General features: G+C 36.5%; 1 protein-coding gene across 1 annotated transcript in view; it reads right to left on the bottom strand.

Moving 5' to 3' along the window:
* The window catches only part of ATOSA (atos homolog A), an 85,914-nt gene extending 65,308 nt beyond the window's left edge, over positions 1-20,606 (bottom strand). Inside the window, exons 1-2 of the mRNA XM_052646631.1 lie at positions 20,229-20,606; positions 19,777-19,893 (exon numbers count right to left, since the gene is read on the bottom strand). Coding sequence (XP_052502591.1) covers positions 19,777-19,792 — 16 coding nt within the window. The 5' untranslated portion in view covers positions 19,793-19,893; positions 20,229-20,606. The remainder of the gene's footprint in view (positions 1-19,776; positions 19,894-20,228) is intronic.
* Between the last annotated feature and the right edge of the window lie 291 nt (positions 20,607-20,897).

Genomic DNA, 20,897 nt, shown 5'->3' with positions numbered 1-20,897 from the left:
ATTCATACATACACACACACCAACAAATAAAAGGGTAATACATTAGTAGTATCCCATATTAATATAAAAAGGGATAAAATTTAAATCTTGACTATCATAGAAAGATTTTTATGACACTGACATTTTTCCAGTTTGTTAAATAATGTCACTTTAACAACACATTTCACAGTTCACTAACTTATTTGCAAGAAAGACTAAATAAAACTAAATTTTACAATTTGAGGAATTAAAAAATTTATGGCTTTTCTCATTAAATCAGTTTTTATTAAAAAGTTATGCTGTTAGGTCAGTATTGGATAAATTAAGCCATAAAAGGCTACATTAATTTCCACTCACATGGAGATTTCCAGCAATCATTATTGCTGAAATGATTACCCAGTGATTTGTATTCATTATCACATGGTACAAATAAGCCAAGTGACTATACAATCCAAACATATTGTATTTTTAAGACCTAAAACACTTCATAAATTTGCAGGATTAAAAAGAACCTAATAGGCTTAATTGGGATTGTCATCTTTCAAAAGATTTGGGGTTATGATGACCTAGATTAGTTTTAGGAGCAGAGGCTTGTTTACAAAATCTAAGATCTTGGAGAGAAGAAAATGTTCTAGCCTGTTTTTTGGCATCATTCATACTACATTGTTTAAAATGAGCAAGAACAGGGGTTATTTATAATTAAGCTACTGGACAAACACTCTAATAATATCTTATCTACACACTAGTCAGATTTAATAAGTATCAAGACCAGGAATAAGAGTTAATTTTTAATATTCTATACTACTTGGGTCTTAATAAAAATAATATCATCATTCTTAAATAAAATATATGCCAGGATGCACATGGATTCCCCTTTACCTAGACCCATATTTCTTTAAAGACATGGTCTGGGATATTGTCAGTCTTTCACTATTATAAAGAACGGTATGTTTGATTCAGTCTTAAAAGTCCAGAAACAATCAAGAATTTTTTATCCTGATAAAATGATATGTTAGTAAAAGTATTTCCATGGAGATAATGTATCTTACATTTACTTGTCCCTTTGACAATCACAACTTTGTGAAATAAGAATGAAGAAACAGAATCATCTAACCAAGGTCTAATTCCAAGTCCTGTTTGTTTTCCCCAACCATCATTGCCACCCCCCTACAGCTAGCTATCACTAGCCATAAATTCGTTATGCCAATAGTCATACAAATGACAGTTCCTGCATTTAAAATTTTGAAGAATGTTAACAAAATCTAGTAAAGTAAAACAGTTTAGGTAGAATTAAGAAAACCTCATGTAGCTTTAAGACTCAACTGTTAAGTCCTCAAAGCTTTAATACTGTTTACTTGCATTTTTTAAAAATTTGTTAATTTCAGGTTATTTCATACACTCATTTCCAAATGATGTGACTGAACTCTTATGGCTATCTGTGTGAATACAAACTCTAATGTATCTAAAACTGAATTAATTTTCCTCTAAATAGGATTCACCATTATTATAATTTTCCCTTTCCTAAGCTAACAAACTGGAGAGAATAAAAATAGCCATTGATTATGTGTTTAAGAGCCTGGTACAACTACTTTCCTCAGGTTATGTCATTACAACAAACTTCTAAAATGAATACATTATCTCAATTTTAACCAATGAGGAAACTGAAACTCACCCACCCTGCTTATTTAACTTATATGCAGAGTAAAGTAGTAAAGTCGCTCAGTTGTGTCCGACTCTTTGCGACCCCATGGACTGTAGCCTACCAGGCTCCTCCCTCCGTGGAATTCTCCAGGCAAGAGTACTGGAGTGGGTTGCCATTTCCTTCTCCAGGGAATCTTCCCAACCCAGGGATCGAACCCAGGTCTCCCGCATTCCAGGCAGATGCTTTAACCTCTGAGCCACCAGGGAAGCCCATCATGAGAAACACTGGGCTGGAGGAAGCACAAGCTGGAATCAAGACTGCCGGGAGAAATATCAATAACCTCAGATATGCAGATGACACCACCCTTATAGCAGAAAGTGAAGAGGAACTAAAGAGCCTCTTGATGAAAGTGAAAGAGGAGAGTGAAAAAGTTGGCTTAAAGCTCAACATTCAGGAAACGAAGATCATGGCATCTGGTCCCATCACTTCATGGCAAATAGATGGGGAAACAGTGGCTGACTTTATATTTTTGGGCTCCAAAATCACTGCAGATGGTGACTACAGCCATGAAATTAAGAGACACTTACTCCTTGGAAGAAAAGTTATGACCAAACTAGGCAGCATATTAAAAAGCAGAGACATTACTTTGCCAACAAATGTCCATCTAGTCAAAGCTATGGTTTTTCTAGTGGTCATGTATGGGTGTGAGAGTTGGACTATAAAGAAAGCTGAGTGCCAAAGAATTGATGCTTTTGAACTGTGGTGTTGGAGAAGACTCTTGAGAGTCCCTTGGACTGCAAGGAGATCCAACCAGTCTATCCTAAAGGAAATCAGTCCTGAATATTCATTGGAAGGACTGATGTTGAAGCTGAAACACCTGATGTGAAGAACTGACTCATGGGAAAAAACCCTGATGTTGGGAAAGATTGAAGGCAGGAGGAGAAGGGGATGACAGAGGATGACATGGTTGGATGGCATCACCGACTCAATGGACGTGAGTTTGAGTAAACTCGGGGAGTCAGTGAAGGACAGGGAGGCCTGGTGTGCTGCAGTCCATGGGGTTGCAAAGAGTCGGCCACAACCGAGTGACTGAACTGAACTAACTGAAGTTCAGAGAAGTTAGGTAATTTAATTAAGCCCAAATAGATCAGGTGACAAAACCAGAACTTTATTTTTTTTAACTTTTTATTTTATTTTGAAATATAGACAATCAATGATGTTGAGAAAGTTTCAGGTAGATAGCAAAGGGACTCAGCCATACATATACATGTATCCATTCTTCCCCAAACTCCCCTCTCATCCAGGCTGCCACATAACATTGAGCAGAGTTGCCCGTGCTACACAGTACGACTTTGCTGGCTATCCATTTTAAATATAGGAGTGTGTACATGTCCATCCCAAACTTCCTAACTATCCCACCCCCCTATTGTTCCCCCCCAGTAACCATAAGCAAAATCAGAACTTTAACCAAGGTCTTTCAAGTTCTTCTAAATGCTAAAATAATCTGTAGGACTATATGTGCTGTGAAATTAATCTAAAGGGCTGGGACTATCATTTTCTTTTTAAATAAAACGGGAAAAAGAAAAGATCAGTTATCACTTCATGAGCAAGACTGAGTACTAAATTTTGTTTGGGAAGAGGGAATGCTGTTATAGGGCAGCAACTTCAATTGTTTTTGCAATTGTGAGCAGTCAAAAGAAATTTTAACCTACTGCTCCATGTGATACTACCTCTCAGTGACCCTCCCCCTACCTTAATTCTCTCCAATAGGTGTTTGGTTCTACCTTATGACATTCAACCAATATGGACTTTGGAAGCACATATTAAAGGCTGATATTAAGTTTTACCGAGTCTGAGAAAGAAGTAGCTGCTAGAGATTTACCACCAGAATGCATGAATTCTGTAACTACTGCATCTACCCTTTTGTGTAGAGGGAGCATTTTCTTTTTATTCACACAAATGTTGTAGTCAGCCTTTCAAAGCTTTCCATTTTAGATACAATTTCAATTTACACAATTATTTTACCTAGCAACCTTGTGCAAAGTACTTATTTTCTGACTACCTCAATAGCTTCTAACCTTTTACACCAGGAAGGTTTTAGTTGCATCACCTAGAGGGGAAAGTCAACAAAGTATCATGAACTAAGCACCTCAAGTGAAACCTGCACCTACTGAGAATAAATTTCCATTCCTTATTCTCAAAAACAAAAACAGAACAACCAACACATACACACATAACCCTATGTTCAAACCAAAAATATTTGAAACAACAAATAGAAAAGAGTAGTGGAATGTCAAAGATCTACAAGTCTGTGCAGGCCATCTGCTACTTTTTTCCTCTGGGCCAGTTCCCCTACTGGCCCTTTGCACCTCTTCCAAAACAGCAAAGGGTAACCTCCAGTCCTAATCTGACTCAGGAAAAAAAGTCAGGAAAGACTATATTTAACTATAGGTTCCAGAGAGCAAAGGTCATGTTAGTTCTTGCTCGTCATTGTATTTCCATCATGTATGTGCCAGGCATGCAGCAGGTACTCAATGAACATGATTCAGGAGAAGAGAGGGAAAGGAATCCAACTGTCCAAAGTTTTACCATATTTAACAGTAAATTCTAAAAATAAGTCATTTTACCCATACACTGTGTAATCACTAATTTAACATTTATCACAGAAGACACTGTTCATAAGACTCTGAATAAAATTTGTTTTGCTAAAACATGTGCAGTTTGGTAGAAACATTTTAGAAATCAAGACTTTCTGAAACAAAGTCCAGGTGTTTTGACTAAGTCAAAGCAAGCATTCCAGTCAATACCTTGATTTAGTACAAGAGTCCACATAAATTATAAAATATTAGATACAATATCCTACACAACACAGCAAGCTAGCTAAATACAGAATAAAACACAATTTAACAGAAGACAAGATTTGAGTGCACTAGCAGGACAGCGCAACACTAGTGTGAACATAAAATTCTTTTTACAAAATAAAAAAAGGAGAGACAAACTGTGAAATAGGATTGAACACAGGGACATCAGGCATAAACCAGGACCAACCCAGGTAGCATTTAACCCATCCCATCCCCCAAGAAAATGTGAACTTCATGATTAAAATAGATATATAAAACAGTTCATTCAAGTTAAAATTTTAATATAATTTTTTTATTCCATGAAACTCACTAATCTAGTCAAAATATAAATTTTATGATATTTTATGGTATGTGAATACTTTATAACTGTGCATCAGGTTTTCCAAATATCCTTTAAAAAAGTAACCATAAGCAACTCACTACATCCTAGCTATCTTGTTTGAAGGAAAGATCAAGTCTTGAAAGATCAAGTCTTCACCCACAAAGCACTGACAGTGATGAAATGTTTTCTCAACTATCTAATAAATGCCAGCCCTGTGCCAAGGACCATAACAGGTGTGAGGGAAGAAGTCAGATGCTGTCCTGCCCTTGAAGAATAAGTACTCTAGTGAAGGAGACAGTCTAAAGTGAGCAAGTAAACGATGCCCAAACAGTGGTATGTGCCCTGGTCTTCTTTTGTTTCTTAGAGCATGCCAGGCTCTTGCTACATTCAGGACCTTTGAACATACTTCTTTGGCCTGCAATGTTCTCCTCCTCACTCGTTACACAGCAGGCTCCTTCTTATCTTTGCCTCACTTTCTCAGAGAGGCCTTAGCTAATCATCCCAAGCAAGGGGGTCTTCTCCCTGCCCTAAGTTGTCACATTCTTAATCTTTGTATATTTCCTTCAGCGCACTTACAACATGTAATTTTCTTACTTGTTCAAGAAATGTTAATATATTAACAATAATACATCACATTTATTGAATATTTCTTCGGAGTCAAATACTATTCCAAGCACTTTACATGGATTACCTCATTTAACCACTATGCCAGTCCTTTATTTAGGTACTATTACTAGCCCTATTTTTCACATGACAAAACTAAAAATGGACTTCTTCCTCTATAATTCTTAATAATAAGCTTCACATTATTTCCTAACTTTTAAATTTTAGACATTATCTCTAATTTCTTTATATTCCTTTCTCTTTTTAACATCCCAGTTTCAAGTATTAAATATTTATTTCACATTGAGTCTATTTATTACCATTTGACTTTCTTTTAAAAGTACGTACACACTACTTGGAGAAGAATGGTAAAATATAATCACCTAGCCTTTGTTTCTTCCACGTTCCTTGAGGAAGGCGGAATGATCATGATGTCATTTCTGGGGCCAGAATCTGGAGGCAATTGTGTTCTTGCCAGAGGTAATAAGATAGTATAGAAAAATTCTCAACTGGTTAGCAAGTAATTTGTTTTACTTTTATAGTTAGATAGGTTACTTTTTTTCCTTTGGGCCTTATGCTTTATCAACTGTAAAAGAATGAAAGAGACACACTAAGGACCTTTTCAATTCTGATTTCTGGCAATAGCTTAACTTTGAGAGTAATCTCAGAATCACAAAAACCATTTTCATGTTCTGAGCTCTTCAGAATGGAATTTAATTTGCACCACGATATAACCTGATGACTTTTTTTTTTTCTCCATTGTTAGTCATTCAGAGTCCCCTAGCAGATACCTGAACTCTGCAACATAAGCTACAAGAAAAAGCACAGGAGGGTTGTTATATGCTGGACTACAGAAATATGTCTCCGGGACCAGCATTCAATCAACAAAATAATTACTAAGATTTGAGTGCAGATTGCTCAAAGGCATAGCTATGTTCCTTATTCCAACTTCTAAAGAGCGAGTATACTAACTTAAGAACACACATGCCCCGAGAAACAATTTTTAAGAAAGGAGTTATGAATGACAGAATCTAACATTTCCTGCTGTGTTCTTTCTGCCACAATACACCATTGAACAAACCCCTTGTATGACCAAAATTTTTTTCTTAAAGCTTTGGTGTGAAATGTTTATTGGGTTGGATAGGGGAGAAGATATATGTTCATTCTTTCCTTAACAAAGATAGAAGAGTCTATCAATATTGAGGGGATCTCCTCACTCTTACAGCTCACATGAGGTTGGGAAGTATAAAGGCTTCTAATCCTGCAGAGTTCATTAAGTTTCTGCCACGAGAGAAGGAATCTCAAACTTCATCTTGTTATTTTCCTCTTATTCGTTCTAACACACAGCTATTTTAAAATGAACCATGCAGTTTACTACTCTGAATAAAGCATATCATAAAACAAGAGCCATGGTACAATCAGTATTGTGTACCATATTAATATTCCCAAGAATTTTCATAAAAGGCAATAATTAATAATCCCTCATATATTACAAAGAATGGTGGTGAAGGGAAAACATACAGAGGAGAAAAACAATTAGCCAACGGTTGAGATGAGTGTGCTGCTAAGTCAGTTCAGTCGTGTCCAACTCTGTGCGACCCCATAGACGGCAGCCCACCAGGCTCCGCGTCCCTGGGATTCTCCAGGCAAGAACACTGGAGTGGGTTGCCATTTCCTTCTCCAATGCATGAAAGTGAAAAGTGAAAGTGAAGTCGCTCAGTCGTGTCCGACTCTGTGCAACCCCATAGACGGAAGCCCACCAGATTCCCCCGTCCCTGGGATTCTCCAGGCGAGAACACTGGAGTGGGTTGCCATTTCCTTCTCCAGAGATGAGTGTTAGGTAATTTTTATCATACCAGGTTATAATGTAATTTTGAGAGCTAAAAAACTGACTTTTTAAGACTGTCAGATATTCAGTATCTGTACTGGTTTATAATGAAATAATAGACATGTACTGAAATTATTCTTCCAAGAAGTTCTTTTTAATCATAGAAAGCTAATTAATGGTGCCCTGCTATCAAATGAATGAAGCTCAAAGTCCTTGACATTCAAAACTCTAATCTCCCCCATTCTTAAGTAACCCCTCCAATTCACATTAGTCAACCTGCTATCTCTGGAACATCTTTATTGCTCCTTGTGTCCTCTCTTCCAGTCTTCCCCTTCTTAGTCTCTGTACATTTCCATCTATCCAAATCATACTATGTTTTAAGGCTCAATACAGCTGCTATCTCTGCCAAAAGATAGGCTTTCCCTGAAATTAATCACCCCCTATGAACTCTGATAGTAGACATTACTTTTACTATTTACTGTATATAAGTATCTTATACTATGTTTGTTTATAGTTATCTCATTTGATCCACCCAATAACTTTGAGAAGTGGGAATAAACATTCCCATTTAGAAACAAAAATGGACACTGTAGAATTTCTTACAGTTATGAAACTAACAACTCATAGAAAAATAATACAAAAATTTTTCCAGTAATAAGTTTTATGCTATACCACAAAGATAATAAAATGCATGCAGGCATTCATTCAATGATAAATATTTACTGACTAGCTACTAAATGCCAGACATCAATCCATGCACTGGCAAACACAGCAGTGGTCAAATACCACTAAGCCCCTGCCCTTGTGGAGTTTATATTCCTATTGAGAGAAAAACAAAAAAAGCAAATAAATAAACATAAAACATCAAGTCAAGTAGTAACAAGTACAATGAAGAGTAATTCAGAGTCAAGAGACAAGAAAAGACCTGTACTCTTTTGATAAGATGGTCTAGGAAATGACAACTTCCTCACTTTGAGGAAGTGACAATGAGTAGAAAGTCAAATGATGTAAAAGACAATCTTGAGACTTATAGTCCAAAAGGGAACAACAAATGCCAAGTCCCCATGATGTCAATGTGTTTGTAGTGACTGAAGAACAGCAAAATCGATGTGCCTAGAGTACAGGGAACCTTAGAAGAGTACCAAGAAATGAGGTCAGAGAGGTAGCATGAGGCTTCAGGGTTAAAAGTGGAATTCTTTCCAATGCAAAAATAATTTAAAATATAATTCTTTTTCAACTGGGAAGTCCTAGAATTTACCAATACTCATTTTCCTCTTAAATCCACTTAGTCCAAGTAATTTTTTTTTTCAAAAAAGTTAAACAAAATAAGGAAAATACCCTAAAATCCTAATTAACTGTCCTATTTACATGACCTATTTTTTTTTCCCAAAAACCAGTACTTTTACTCACTTGTACCTTTATATATTCTTATGGTATTCTCCAAAAGCTTTCTAAATGTCCAACACCAGGGTCTAACTCCTTTTTTGTAACAGAAAGCAACTTACTTCCTTAAAAGGCAGTATTACTGTAGACAATACTGGGACTACTAAAGAAATATGAATATAAACAATAAATTAGATATTAGCGTTGTGCTAATAGATTTCTTGGATATGATGACTGTATTACAAGTACATAGGAGAATTTAATTTTTTAATTGGAGGAAAACTGCTTTACAATGTTGTGTTGGTTTCTGACACACAACAACTCGAATCAGCCATAATTATACATATATCCCCTCCCAAGAATGCTTATTTTTAGGAGATACACATAGTAGTATGATGATAAATGTTTAACAACTGGTTCTGCAAAGGGAAAAAAAAAAGTCCTGGTCTGTAGCACTGCCAATTTCCATGGTGTAAATACTGGTACCTTTGCTGATAGCAAGCAACCAACTTGACAGAGTTGAGAAGAAATGTATACAATCAGCTGTCACATGCTGCTACTAGCCAGTTTCATACCGAAGTACACAGGGGTTGAAGTGTCATGATGTCCACCACTTACTCTGAATTTATAAAAAAATAAAAATAAAAAAGCCCTTATGTCTGTCTGTCTACCTACCTACCTATCTACTGACCTACCACTCAAGAGAGGTAAAACAAAAGTGGTAAGATGCTCATAATCTATGAAAATTATGATTCTAACTTTTCTTGTGGGTGTGAAATACAGCATGCAATGTATGGAAGTTTAAAGAAATCCTATGGCTAATTTTTTCATATATCAAAAATTTGTACATCAAAAATTTTTTTGTATGTCAAAATTTTGTGACATATACCAAATATGATATAGAGCTTTAACCTCAAGCTATGTTTAAGGTCAAAATCTTGGGAATTCTCTGACAGTCTAGTGGTTAGAACTTTACACTTTCACTGCCAAGGGCCAAGGTTTGATCCTTAGTCCAGAGATAAGATTCCGGAAGCTAGCACGGCCCCCCAAAAAACAGATCAAAATTGCCAATATTGAGTGCTGAAGTTACATGTTCTCTTACTATTATGAATTTAAGTAGAAGTGACCCACTGGATCACTTCTTTTCACAAAACCATGATATTTCTTCACAAAAGAAAATGGCTAATTTGGTTTTTAAAATGTACAGGAATTCTCTAATGTCAAGATAAAGTTTAATAAACAGCCTGATTTCAGCTATTATAAAATTTTAATTCCATTCAGTATAAGCTTAATAAGTAGGAAAACAAAAAATGGAAACATATACTAATTTAAAATGTCAATTCCTAACTATAAATGAGTAGTACTCTCAAAGAAAAGAAGTTTTGAAGTCCAAATAATGGTCATACTTTGAATAAATATTATTTATAAGTAATAGTACATAATAAATAATTACAAATAATAAGTTATGACTAGATTCCCAGGCTAGCCTACCAAAAGCTTCTTAACCTATAATATTAGGCCATTTCTTGCAGCATCAGGAACAAGTCTAGATTCTGACTCACAGAAACAAAAGGGCCATGCTCCAAACACTGAATCAATCCTTGCTAATGTTCTAAAATAAAGAAAAAAGGAATTTGGGGCACCATCTGACCATTCTAATAATTTTCATCAACCTCCTTCTAGTGTCCACCTCCATCCCAATCTCTCTGCCTTAATGCTGCTCTAAATGCTCACAATGGTGTATGATCACCCAGAAATACTTGGTGTGCTCCACTTACCTACTTTCCCTCTCCCCTTGCATGCACAAGATGTGTAGTTCCATACTGGTTTTGAATTCCTCTAGTTGTATATTGCAGAATGCAAGGTTCAGAGTGACAATAAAGATCTGTTGATCTCTTATGCCTTTTATGATTAGCTTTCACAACACAGCACTGAAACATTCATTTCCTCAGTGCAGCTGATTCAAGTCGCTTATCCTTGGAAATGAAACACTAATCAATCCCTATATCATGCCAGGAACATGCTAGTTGTTGAACCTTGGGTTCTCAGTTCACCTTTCCCACAATCCTTAAAGTTAATGGTATTTGAACAAAAAGAACTGAAGTTCTGACAGGTTATGTAATGTGCTCAAGATCATTTGGCTGATATCTAAGTTTGATCCTCAAGCCTTAGGGTCTTAACTCTATGCTGCTATAAAGGACACATTTGAGCCAATTTTATAACAGAAGGTAGCCATCATTTCAATATTCTTCAAATATATATAATTAAATATACACTTATTAATCTAAATGGTTCTCCTGTTGGTGTAATTTCAATCAAGATAACAAGGGGAAACTTTAAAAACTGTAAAAACCAGGTACTGCATAAATGGTATTTTTAGACAGAATGACCTCCCCTAAGATACACCTGAGAGCACCTAGCTCTTTGCTCATGAGTACAGATCATCCTGTCTATACAGCAAACCAGTCAATATTTATAGCATTTCACACATTATAAAGTTCTTTGACACATTATCTTACCTGCAGCTCAGAAGCAACACTTTGAGCCTAGTACATTTTACAGATGGGAAAACAGGTTTGGAAATTGATCCAAATCATAGAACCTGTAAGTGACAGAACAGGCCCCAAGTCTACACTCTAAATCCTGAGTCTTTATCCTACTTGTACTCATAAATCTGAAGTTATCCAATCAATTTAATCTCTCTCTCTTTCAAAGAAATAGCAACAGGAACAAATTCAGTATGGTGGTTGGAGAGAGGAGAGCTACTAGCAAATGCTTCTGTGTGGATTATTTGTTAAGTAAATGTATACAAACTTAGAACCACCTATACCAAACAGCTTTTGCCTACACCTTAGTTATTTTACAGAATTTTATTTCAACTTAGTGAGATTTAATCAATTTTAAAATATTATCTTCTTTTAAGTTATGGGCAAATATATTTTAAATCTATTTTTTTTAATTAGGTATAATGTTGTGATAATAGCCTGTCAATAATGCAGCAAATCCCTAAAGTGAGAGAATTTCAGCTGGTGTCAGTAAAACAATCAATGATTTCTAGTCATCTGCTTCTATTCCTATTTGCTTCACAAATATTGAGGTAAACTAGTGATTCTTTTTTTTTAAGCACCTCCTACACACCTACCATGTATAAGACCATCAGCTAGGTGATAGAAATCCAGTTGTGAACAAGAGACAAGGTTCCTGTCCTCATGGAACTTAAAATCTAGTTGTGGAGACAGACAATAAACAAAGAAAAAAATAAATCACATAATACAGTAAATGCTACGAAAGAAACTGTGGAGACACAGAACAAGGACCCTAATTTAATAAATAATAATAGCTGCTAACTTTTAACTGAGCACTTTAGACAGTGTAGTCAGAGAATATCTCTCTGAAAAATGATATTTAAACCAAGATCAGAAGAATGACAAGGAGCTACCCATGTGATGACTGGGGAGAAGGTTTTTCAGGCAGAAGAAATAATGGACACAAGGCTGTGAATGGTCACTGAAAACCAAAAAGGTGGCCAGTGGGACTGGGCAAGTTGAACAAAGGTAAGACATTCAAAAAGCCTTATTATAATTTTACTGAATGAGTTTCTTTTATATGAAAAGGAATATATGTGAAATCTCAACTCAGGTTATTGCTGGGTCTGTTTTTGGCATTACACATGGATTAATGTCTAATATTTTGAGTAGCTACTGGCATTTTTAGCCAGTTGATTCTGTTTCAGTTTAATAAGAAAGTCTGACATAATCAATGTCAGAGTTTTTCAACCATTTGAGGAAAGACAGAATTAACTATTGAAAAATTGACTTTGGTTTACCTACTGAGAAAGAAATACTGTTTCCTGGTACTGTGATTTTGCTTTCTCATTTAAAAAAAAGTCAGTATTCAGTTGGAATTTCTAAGTTAAACATTCCCTCAGTTTTTAAAACCCTCAGCCTTAATTGAGTGGAAAATACTATTGTAATTAGATGCAAAGTTGAGAAGGACAAAAGAATAAATGAATGTAAATATTCCTTATTTAACAACTAATTTTTTTCCTATACTTGTTCACAGTGCAGAATGTTCAGGCCCCACAGGTTTCTTCACTTTTTGAAAAGTAAATTGGCTTTTGAGTTACTCTCCCTGTATACACATTAGCTTCTCAATTCTGCCTTCTTTTTTCTCATCTTTCAAAGAAATGACAGTGTTCTATCCACTGAATCATATCTTTCTTACAGGATGACAGGCAAAAACATAAGGAACCTCTATGTTAATCCCGTTAGTATTGAGTCTCAGAAGTTGTATCAAGCCAGCAATTATCTGACAGATACTGATGTGTCAAGACCCATCAGTATAAGTGGATGAAAGGTCAACAGTAGTCATTTTCGGACTTGAGATCACAGTGAGTATATAAAACACGTACAGCTGAATTAGCCCCTTTCTTTTGTTTTCCCCAGCCTTCCCTAAATAAGTGACTTAATTAGAATATGTCCAATTGTAGGAAAAGCTGTTCACACATGAATATTTACTATGTCCCAGCCATAGTTCTAAGCGCATTATATACACTAACTTATTTACTCAAATAACTCTAAAGGCAAGGTACTATTACTTCCTTCATTGCAAAGATGAAAAAGGTAAGGCACAAATAAGATTTATAGTTTTCTAAGATCATAATAATTAGCAAGTCTGTTTTTTATTTCCCTTGGGCCTGTTTTTAAACAAATTTGGCCTCAATATCTTATAACATTTTAATATAACATATTCCTACCAATCAGAGGGTTTACAGCATGTACCCAAGCTTGACTTTTCATACTGTTCATGGGGTTCTTAAGGCAAAATGCTGAAGTGCTTTGCTATTTCCTTCTCCAGTGGACCATGTTTTGTCAATACCAATAACCTCAGATAGGCAGATGACACCACTCTAATGGCAGAAACCAAAGAGGAACTAAAGAGCCTCTTGATGAAGGTGAAAGAGGAGAGTGAAAAAGCTGGTTTAAAACTCAACATTCAAAAAATGAAGATCATAGCATCTGTTCCTGTCACTTCATGGCAAATAGATGGGGAAAAAGATGGAAACAGAGACAGACTTTATTTTCTTGGGCTCCAAAATCACTGGAGACAGTGACTGCAGCCATGAAATTAAAAGACACTTGCTCCTTGGAAGAAAAGCTATGACCAACCTAGACAGCATATTAAAAAGCAGAGACATTACTTTGCCAACATAGGTCCATCTAGTCAAAGCTATGGTTTTCCCGGCAGTCATGTAGAGATGTGAGAGTTGGACCATAAAGGAGGCTGAGTGCTGAGGAATTGATGGTTTCGACTGTGGTGCTTGGAGAAGACTCTTGAGAGTCCCTTGGACTGCAAGGTGATCAAATCAATCAATCCTAAAGGAGATCAACCCTGAATATTCATTTTAAGGACTGATGCTGAAGCTTCAATACTTTGGCCACTTGATGCGAAGAGCTGTCTCTTTGGAAAAGACTCTGATGCTGGGAAAGATTGAAAGCAGGAGAAGGGGATGACAGAGGATCAGATGGTTGGATGGTATCATAGATTCAATGGACCTGAGTTTGAGCAAACTCAGGGATATAGTGAAGGACAGGGAAGCCTGGCATGCTGCTGTTTATGGGGTCGAAGAGTCGGACACGACTGAATGACTGAACAACAGTGCAAGCTTACTTTGAATCTGGGCTAGCTCTCTTATTAGCTGTGTAACCTTGGATAAGTTACTGTGACTATTTCATTTATGAAATGAAGATGAACAACAGCATCTAGTTTCTTGAACAACTGTGATGTTTAAATGAGTTATATAAACTACTTGGATCAGTGCCTGGCACACAGTATGTAGAAGAGTTAGCTGTTACTAGTAACAGTACCACCACTACCTCCAATGAGGGAATTTAGCAAAAGGCTGTTCTGTTTAATCTAGTCAACACTTCTCGTCCTCTGTCATCTCTGTTGCTTCATTTACATTGGCTAACAATGAACTATTAGCAAGTTAGAAACTCATCTACCTCCCATGCTATTTTTCTCTAGACCTTACCATTTCTTTCTCCATTTCAGTTGCCCAGGAAGAAATGTTTGAGATTAAAATGATTTGCATTATACTATAGGTAAGTTCATAAGCCACTGCAATACTAAAGCTAAAGCCCAAATTTGTAATATAATCAAAAAGGGGGTGTCTCAGTCCATTTAGTCTGAAATAACAAAATACCATAACTAGGTGACTTATAAATAGCAGAAACTTATTTCTCACAGTTACAGAAGCTGGAAAGTCCAAGATCAAGGCACTAGCAGATATGGGTACGTGGTGAGGATCAGCTTTCTCACTAGGTATTTGTCTTTTCATTATAACCTAAAATGGTGGAAGGGGTGAGAGTACTTTCCTGGGTCTCTTTTATGAGGGCACTAATGCCATTCATGAAGTCTTCACCCTCATGACCTAATCATCTACCAAAGGCCCTTACCTCCTACTACCATCATCCTGGAGCTAAGGATTTTAATCTGTGGATTTTATGGGCACAAAAATATTCAATGTACAGCAGAGGGGGGAAAAATTAAGCATTCCTCTCAGTTTAAACCTCAAAAAAAAAATCAATTGCTTGGTATTTTATTTGTGCAACAGGTTTTACATTAATAGTTTTCACTTAATACTCATAAATGAATGACTCATGAGTTGAAACACAGTATGTTTAAATTATTAATGTTTTGATGATTTCCTAGATATTATAGGCCTTAACCTTTGATAAGCTCAGACAACTGAGCTTTGATAAGCTTTGATAAGCTCAGTTGATAAGCTCAGACAACTTTCTTGGAAATGTCTGATGAAGAAACTTTAACCAAAGCAAGCATGCATGCATACTAAGTCACTTCAGTCATGTCCAACTCTTTGCGACCCTATGGACTGTAGCCTGCCAGGCGGCCCTGTCCAGGGGATTCTCCAGGCAAGAATACTGGAGTGGGTTGCCATTCCCTCCTCCAAGGTATCTTCCCCACCCAGGGATCAAACCCTGAGCATCTCTGGTAGCTCCTGCCTTGCAAGTGAATTGTTTACCACTGAGCCACCAGAGAAGACCAACAAAGGATAAAGCACAGCAAAATTGACATTTATCTTTTAAATTAAAAAGATTTTGATTCTACTTAAATTGTTACACAATACCATGAACTTAGGAATTCTGAAACCTTTGGGACCTTGAAATCAAAACATGAGCTTATATTATTTTGAAATACATTTTTATAGAAAAAAAAACATGCATTCAAAATATACAAAATTATAAATACCACAGATTTATAACATAAATATTAAATGTTAAAAATGTAAAGTACTTTAATTACATCTGTGCAAAAACCATACTTTAGACATCTCTTGAAACACTGAGTATTCAGTATCTAACTAGGATCAGATCCAAACTGTACATCCTTGAGTATAAGGTGAAATAACATTGTTTAACCTCGCCAATTGCCCAGCTCTAGTCAGAATTTAACACCACTTAAACAGGTATTCCTAGGAAGCTTGATCTGCCCATGCCACCCTCTACACATAGAAATTAACATATATATACTTGTAGTAACAAAAGACAGAAAAATAAATTCCACATATATCACGCATTCTTTTGTAGCTTTTAGATATTCTCAGATACCTATACATTAAAAGCCTATTAAATCTGCTTGAGCTTTAGCAGGTTTCAGGCTATGAATGTGGAACAAAACAAGGTACTACTAGGTTATTGCACATTTGACTAGTTCTTTACCTTTTCTGAACATATTTTATAACTGAACATATAAGCATCTGTAATATCTTAACATAATTATCATTTATTTAAAAACTACTATGTGCCAACCAGTGTCATATTACTTTCTAGCAACTATGAGAAGTTGGAATTATCCCTGTTTTACAGAGAAGGAACCTGAAACTCTCAGAAATTTAGTAATTAAATGAAGATTACAGAGCTAGCAAGTAATGGAACAAGGATACAAATAGAAGTCTGATTCGAAAACCTGTGCCAATGATAACATCAAAGACTCATCTCTGGCAGCATTGTGCAAGTAATGTTATATAACTGCTTAAAAATCTTAAAAAAAGAAAAAAGAGAAAAGAAGATTTACCTCAGACTATAATAAAATTCTATTGAATACTGTAAAACATTGCCATTGTACAGTAACATCTTAATTTAGAAAGTCTCTTAATTTTCACTTAATCAACTAGCCATATTGTCCAGTGCTTTCCATTTCCTCCATAAAGTAAACTGACAGATACTAGCAGCTAGTAAATTACTTCCAGTTTCCTATGCACTTCTACTCCTGCTAGTTGAGTTGCATGCTTAACTAATAGCTAATATCTGGTGTTTATTCCCAAACTTGCTTATGCCACTCTATAGTAATGAACTTACTTGAGTGCAAACAAAAGGTTATTTCTATGAAAACTATGTTGACTGCTTTGGAAATAGAATATTTTGATGAACATAATTTTGATGAATATATATTCCCTCTTCCCCCAAGACACACTCCTGTTGACTACACAAATATCTTTATAATTCTTGGTATACACAGACATCTATGAAGTTGCACTAAACGTTAAAAAAGAATTTTACATTTTTTAAATGTAAAATATTCCACCCTTCAATTTGTTTACAAAGTCTTATTACACTTTACAGAAATCAAAAGTAGAAATCTTTAGGTTTACATTTTTGGTGTGGTTACATAAGAAAGATCACATCTAACTCTGATTAAACAGGCTCCATTCCCTGCCAATCCCATTTCTAAAGAAGGGCCTTTAGCCTACATCAAAAGACAGGCAAAATAATTAAGGCATTATTTTTTTCTGATTCCTCACTTTAACTTTTTAGATTATCCAACCAACTACCACATGCAACTGTATAGGATAAGAGGCTCTTTTTGTACTTATTTAGAAACTCTGATGCACATCTGTATCCCACTTAGGAAATATCTCAGACTTTCTACATTAGAATTCATATACATTCTCAGTTTCTGAATGAATATCTGAAGTTTCCCCATTCACTCTCATTTTTTAGAGAACTCAGTGAAGTATGGTTATCTAGTTTTTTAACCACAGATATTAAAAGCAAGAATAAGCATATTGACAACAAAGACTACTGACAGCATGGGAATTCAAAAATCAGATCTTAAAGTAAACAGGCTGAAGGGGTTTAAGCTAGAGGAAAAAAAAAATCTTTGTCCACATATTATGAGTACAACAGAAAATATTTTTGGCATTTAAAGAGTGAAGTTTCAGTCATCCAGAAAACAAACTCATACAGACTAGTTTCTTAGACACCAATGCAGAAAAAGTGAAGTATTATTGTTGTCTAGCTCTCCCATAACTGTCCCTTGCCAACCACAGATCAAGAAATCAATTCAATGGGTTATGCAAGCAATTTTTAAAAATTGAAATAGAAGAGAAAAATACAAGACCACAATGCACATAGTAAGTATGTTTTCTGAAACATTTATTCCAGTATTTCTGTACTATTTGCAAAGTAAAAGATATTACTTACTCTAGGTCATGGTCAAAAGAAAGCCATGGGCTAAAGACTCATAAAATATAGTCACAGTACCAAACTTTCGATTCCCTCATTTTTACATCATAATGCTAGAGAAAGCTACAATTTTAATGAGAAAAAAAAGTCACTTCTTTAGGAATCTTGATGCATAAATGTATTTACTTTTTTTAGTAATCTGCATTAATAGATAACGTTTTATCATGCTTAGTACTAGTTTTGGCTAAAATAGAGATTTTGTGTAAGTATTTAAAGTAACTTTTAAACAATGACTTTGATTTTATTTGTTTGTTTATTCTGAGATGCAATCACTGACTTTGGTGCCAGCTTTCCAAAGTCATGGATATAATCTAAAAGTCTAAACTTGGCAATCTACATAAGCAACCTGATTAGTAGCAATATAGTTGCTAATACTTAAAACATACAAAGCTGATTTTAAGAATCAACCAAACACTTAAAACACTTAAAAACTAATTTAAACCTCTAAATTAAGTATGGCTTTCCTCAATTCTTTCTAGTGCATTTTAAGACAATATCACCAAAGACATATTTGCGTAGAAAAGAGAATTTGACTTTCTAATCCGCTTTGAAAATAATATATGGAAAAAATAACCAGTTTAACACATATCTTTTGAAATAATTTTATTTTTAAAAATTATCATGTCTTTTTTTTTTTTCTGTCTTATTTATTTACTTATTTACTGCCACACTGTGCTGCCTGGGATCTTAGTTCCCTACCAAGGATCAAACCTGTGCCTCCTACAGTGCAAGCACATAATCCTACCCACTGGATCACCAGGGAATTTCCTATATCTTTTTTTAAAATGAGCATCTAATTCATAAGGATAAATTAACATTTCCAATCCAAAAGTCTCATATTTGGAAGTGACTCTGTCATCTAGTTCAACTCCCTACCAAATACATTAATCCTCTTCTTATAATATTCCTTAAAACCAAATTCCCATATTACTGAAACTCCTAACTACCACTATATTAAAATCTTCTAAAGTTGGTCCTTGCTATGACTCAAAAGCAGACTGATAAATGGGTTTTTCAATTCCTTTGAAGTGCTTGAAAAACACAGTGTATACATTATTCCCAGAAGTCCTGAAAATACAGGTTTAGAAAGAAAATGGCAGTACTTATTATAGGGATTTCAGTAGCCCTGTCCACATACTGATATACTGCAAAGTACTCCAGGGATTTGTTCAAACTTAGAGAGTTTGCTTAAAGCACAAAAATCAGCAATGACAAATAATATCTGTTAACTCAAATTATCTTAAATTTTCTGTTTATCAAGTTCAAATTCTCAAACTGAGGAAACTTGTAAACTTTTTAAAAACTTAGATTGACTTTACCTAAAAATGTGTAACTCTCAAATGATATCAAATTTTGTGACAGCAGATAAAAATCCTTTTATTGAAAATTTCACTTTTAGTATCTCTTGAAACTAACATTCTGAAGACAGTTTTGAAGAATGTTTTCTCCCATCTAGTTCCTAACACTTCCCTGTGCCCTTCTCTACCTTACCAGCTGGAAATCTGTAACAGAAACAATCATATGTAATTCAGTTGATCCTGCCGCAGAATTAGGTTAACCTTTCTAAAATGGGGCACAAGAAAAAAAAAAATCCTACTTAAATTATGTACCTCGGTCTGGCTTCATTTTCACGTCGATATCCACCCAAGGTGCTGTGAAATACACGTGTGGGTTCTCTTCAACAGGCTCGCCGCTGATTTTGCAGCTACTGCTTCGTTTTCAAAACGCTAAAAGAGGTCAAAATAAAATTAATCTGGTCCTGCCCTAACACTCGATCTTGCAAGAAAACTACTGCTAACAGGCCTCTTCCTGGCAGTAAGAGCGGTGACAGCACCATCCGCAGGTCTGAAAAAAGCAAAACTCTACACCGCCGGCCGCCCCCCCCCCCCCCCCCCGCGCCCAATCGACTCCGGACCAAGCACCCTTCTTCCCCGCCCCTGTGCTCTCCAGGCCAAAGTGTCCTTCTTTGACACAGCGTCTCCAAACCAAAAAGAAGATCTATTTATAACTTGAATGTACAGGCGAGGGGGCGGGGGGGATCAAGCAACTCAAGCTAACTAACCCCTTTGTAAAAAACGCCTCTGGGAACAGTGGCACCTCCGCAGTGACTCGTATAGAAATGCTTGGACCTGATGACTTGAGCGCAGGAGACTCTTCAAGACCCCGAACGCCTCGCCGACGCTCTGCCAGCCCCGCAAGGCCTCACCTGTGTAATTACCCTCTGGCTAGTCTTCCTGCCTCAGCCGCGGCCAAGTTTACACAATAAGAGGGTCAAAAAGAAACGCGAGACATCTCCTCGCGCCCAGCCCGCAGTCCCAAAAGAACTGTACTGTGCTGCCCCGGGTCGCCCCTGCAACACCCCTGGCCCTGAGAGGCCGGGCCTGAGAGTCGTCCCGGGAAGGTGTTTACAGCCGGGCGATCGCCCCTCCTCGGTGCAGCCTGCCGGTGAGGGCCCCTTCCGTCCCGCCGCGGCCCCGGATTTCCTTCAGTCCCGCCGTCCGGAGCGCCGCGCCGGCCCCTCTCCCAGCCGGAGAGTTGTTTTCATGGCTCCCTCGGCCGACCTCTGCTGACTAACTCTCTCGCCTCCCGTCCCAATACCTCCTCCTCCAGGCACTTGACTCCGCCGTTCGCCCAGCGGCTCACATCACACTCCCACCTCAGACGTGAGGCTCCGAGAGGCGCAGGGCCGGCAAAAGCGGAGCGTGGCGCGCAGCGGCCCCCGAGGCTGCGC

The sequence above is a fragment of the Budorcas taxicolor genome, chromosome 10, assembly GCF_023091745.1.
Source record: "Budorcas taxicolor isolate Tak-1 chromosome 10, Takin1.1, whole genome shotgun sequence".
Taxonomy (NCBI): domain Eukaryota; kingdom Metazoa; phylum Chordata; class Mammalia; order Artiodactyla; family Bovidae; genus Budorcas; species Budorcas taxicolor.
This window is presented reverse-complemented; position numbering and strand designations above follow the sequence as displayed.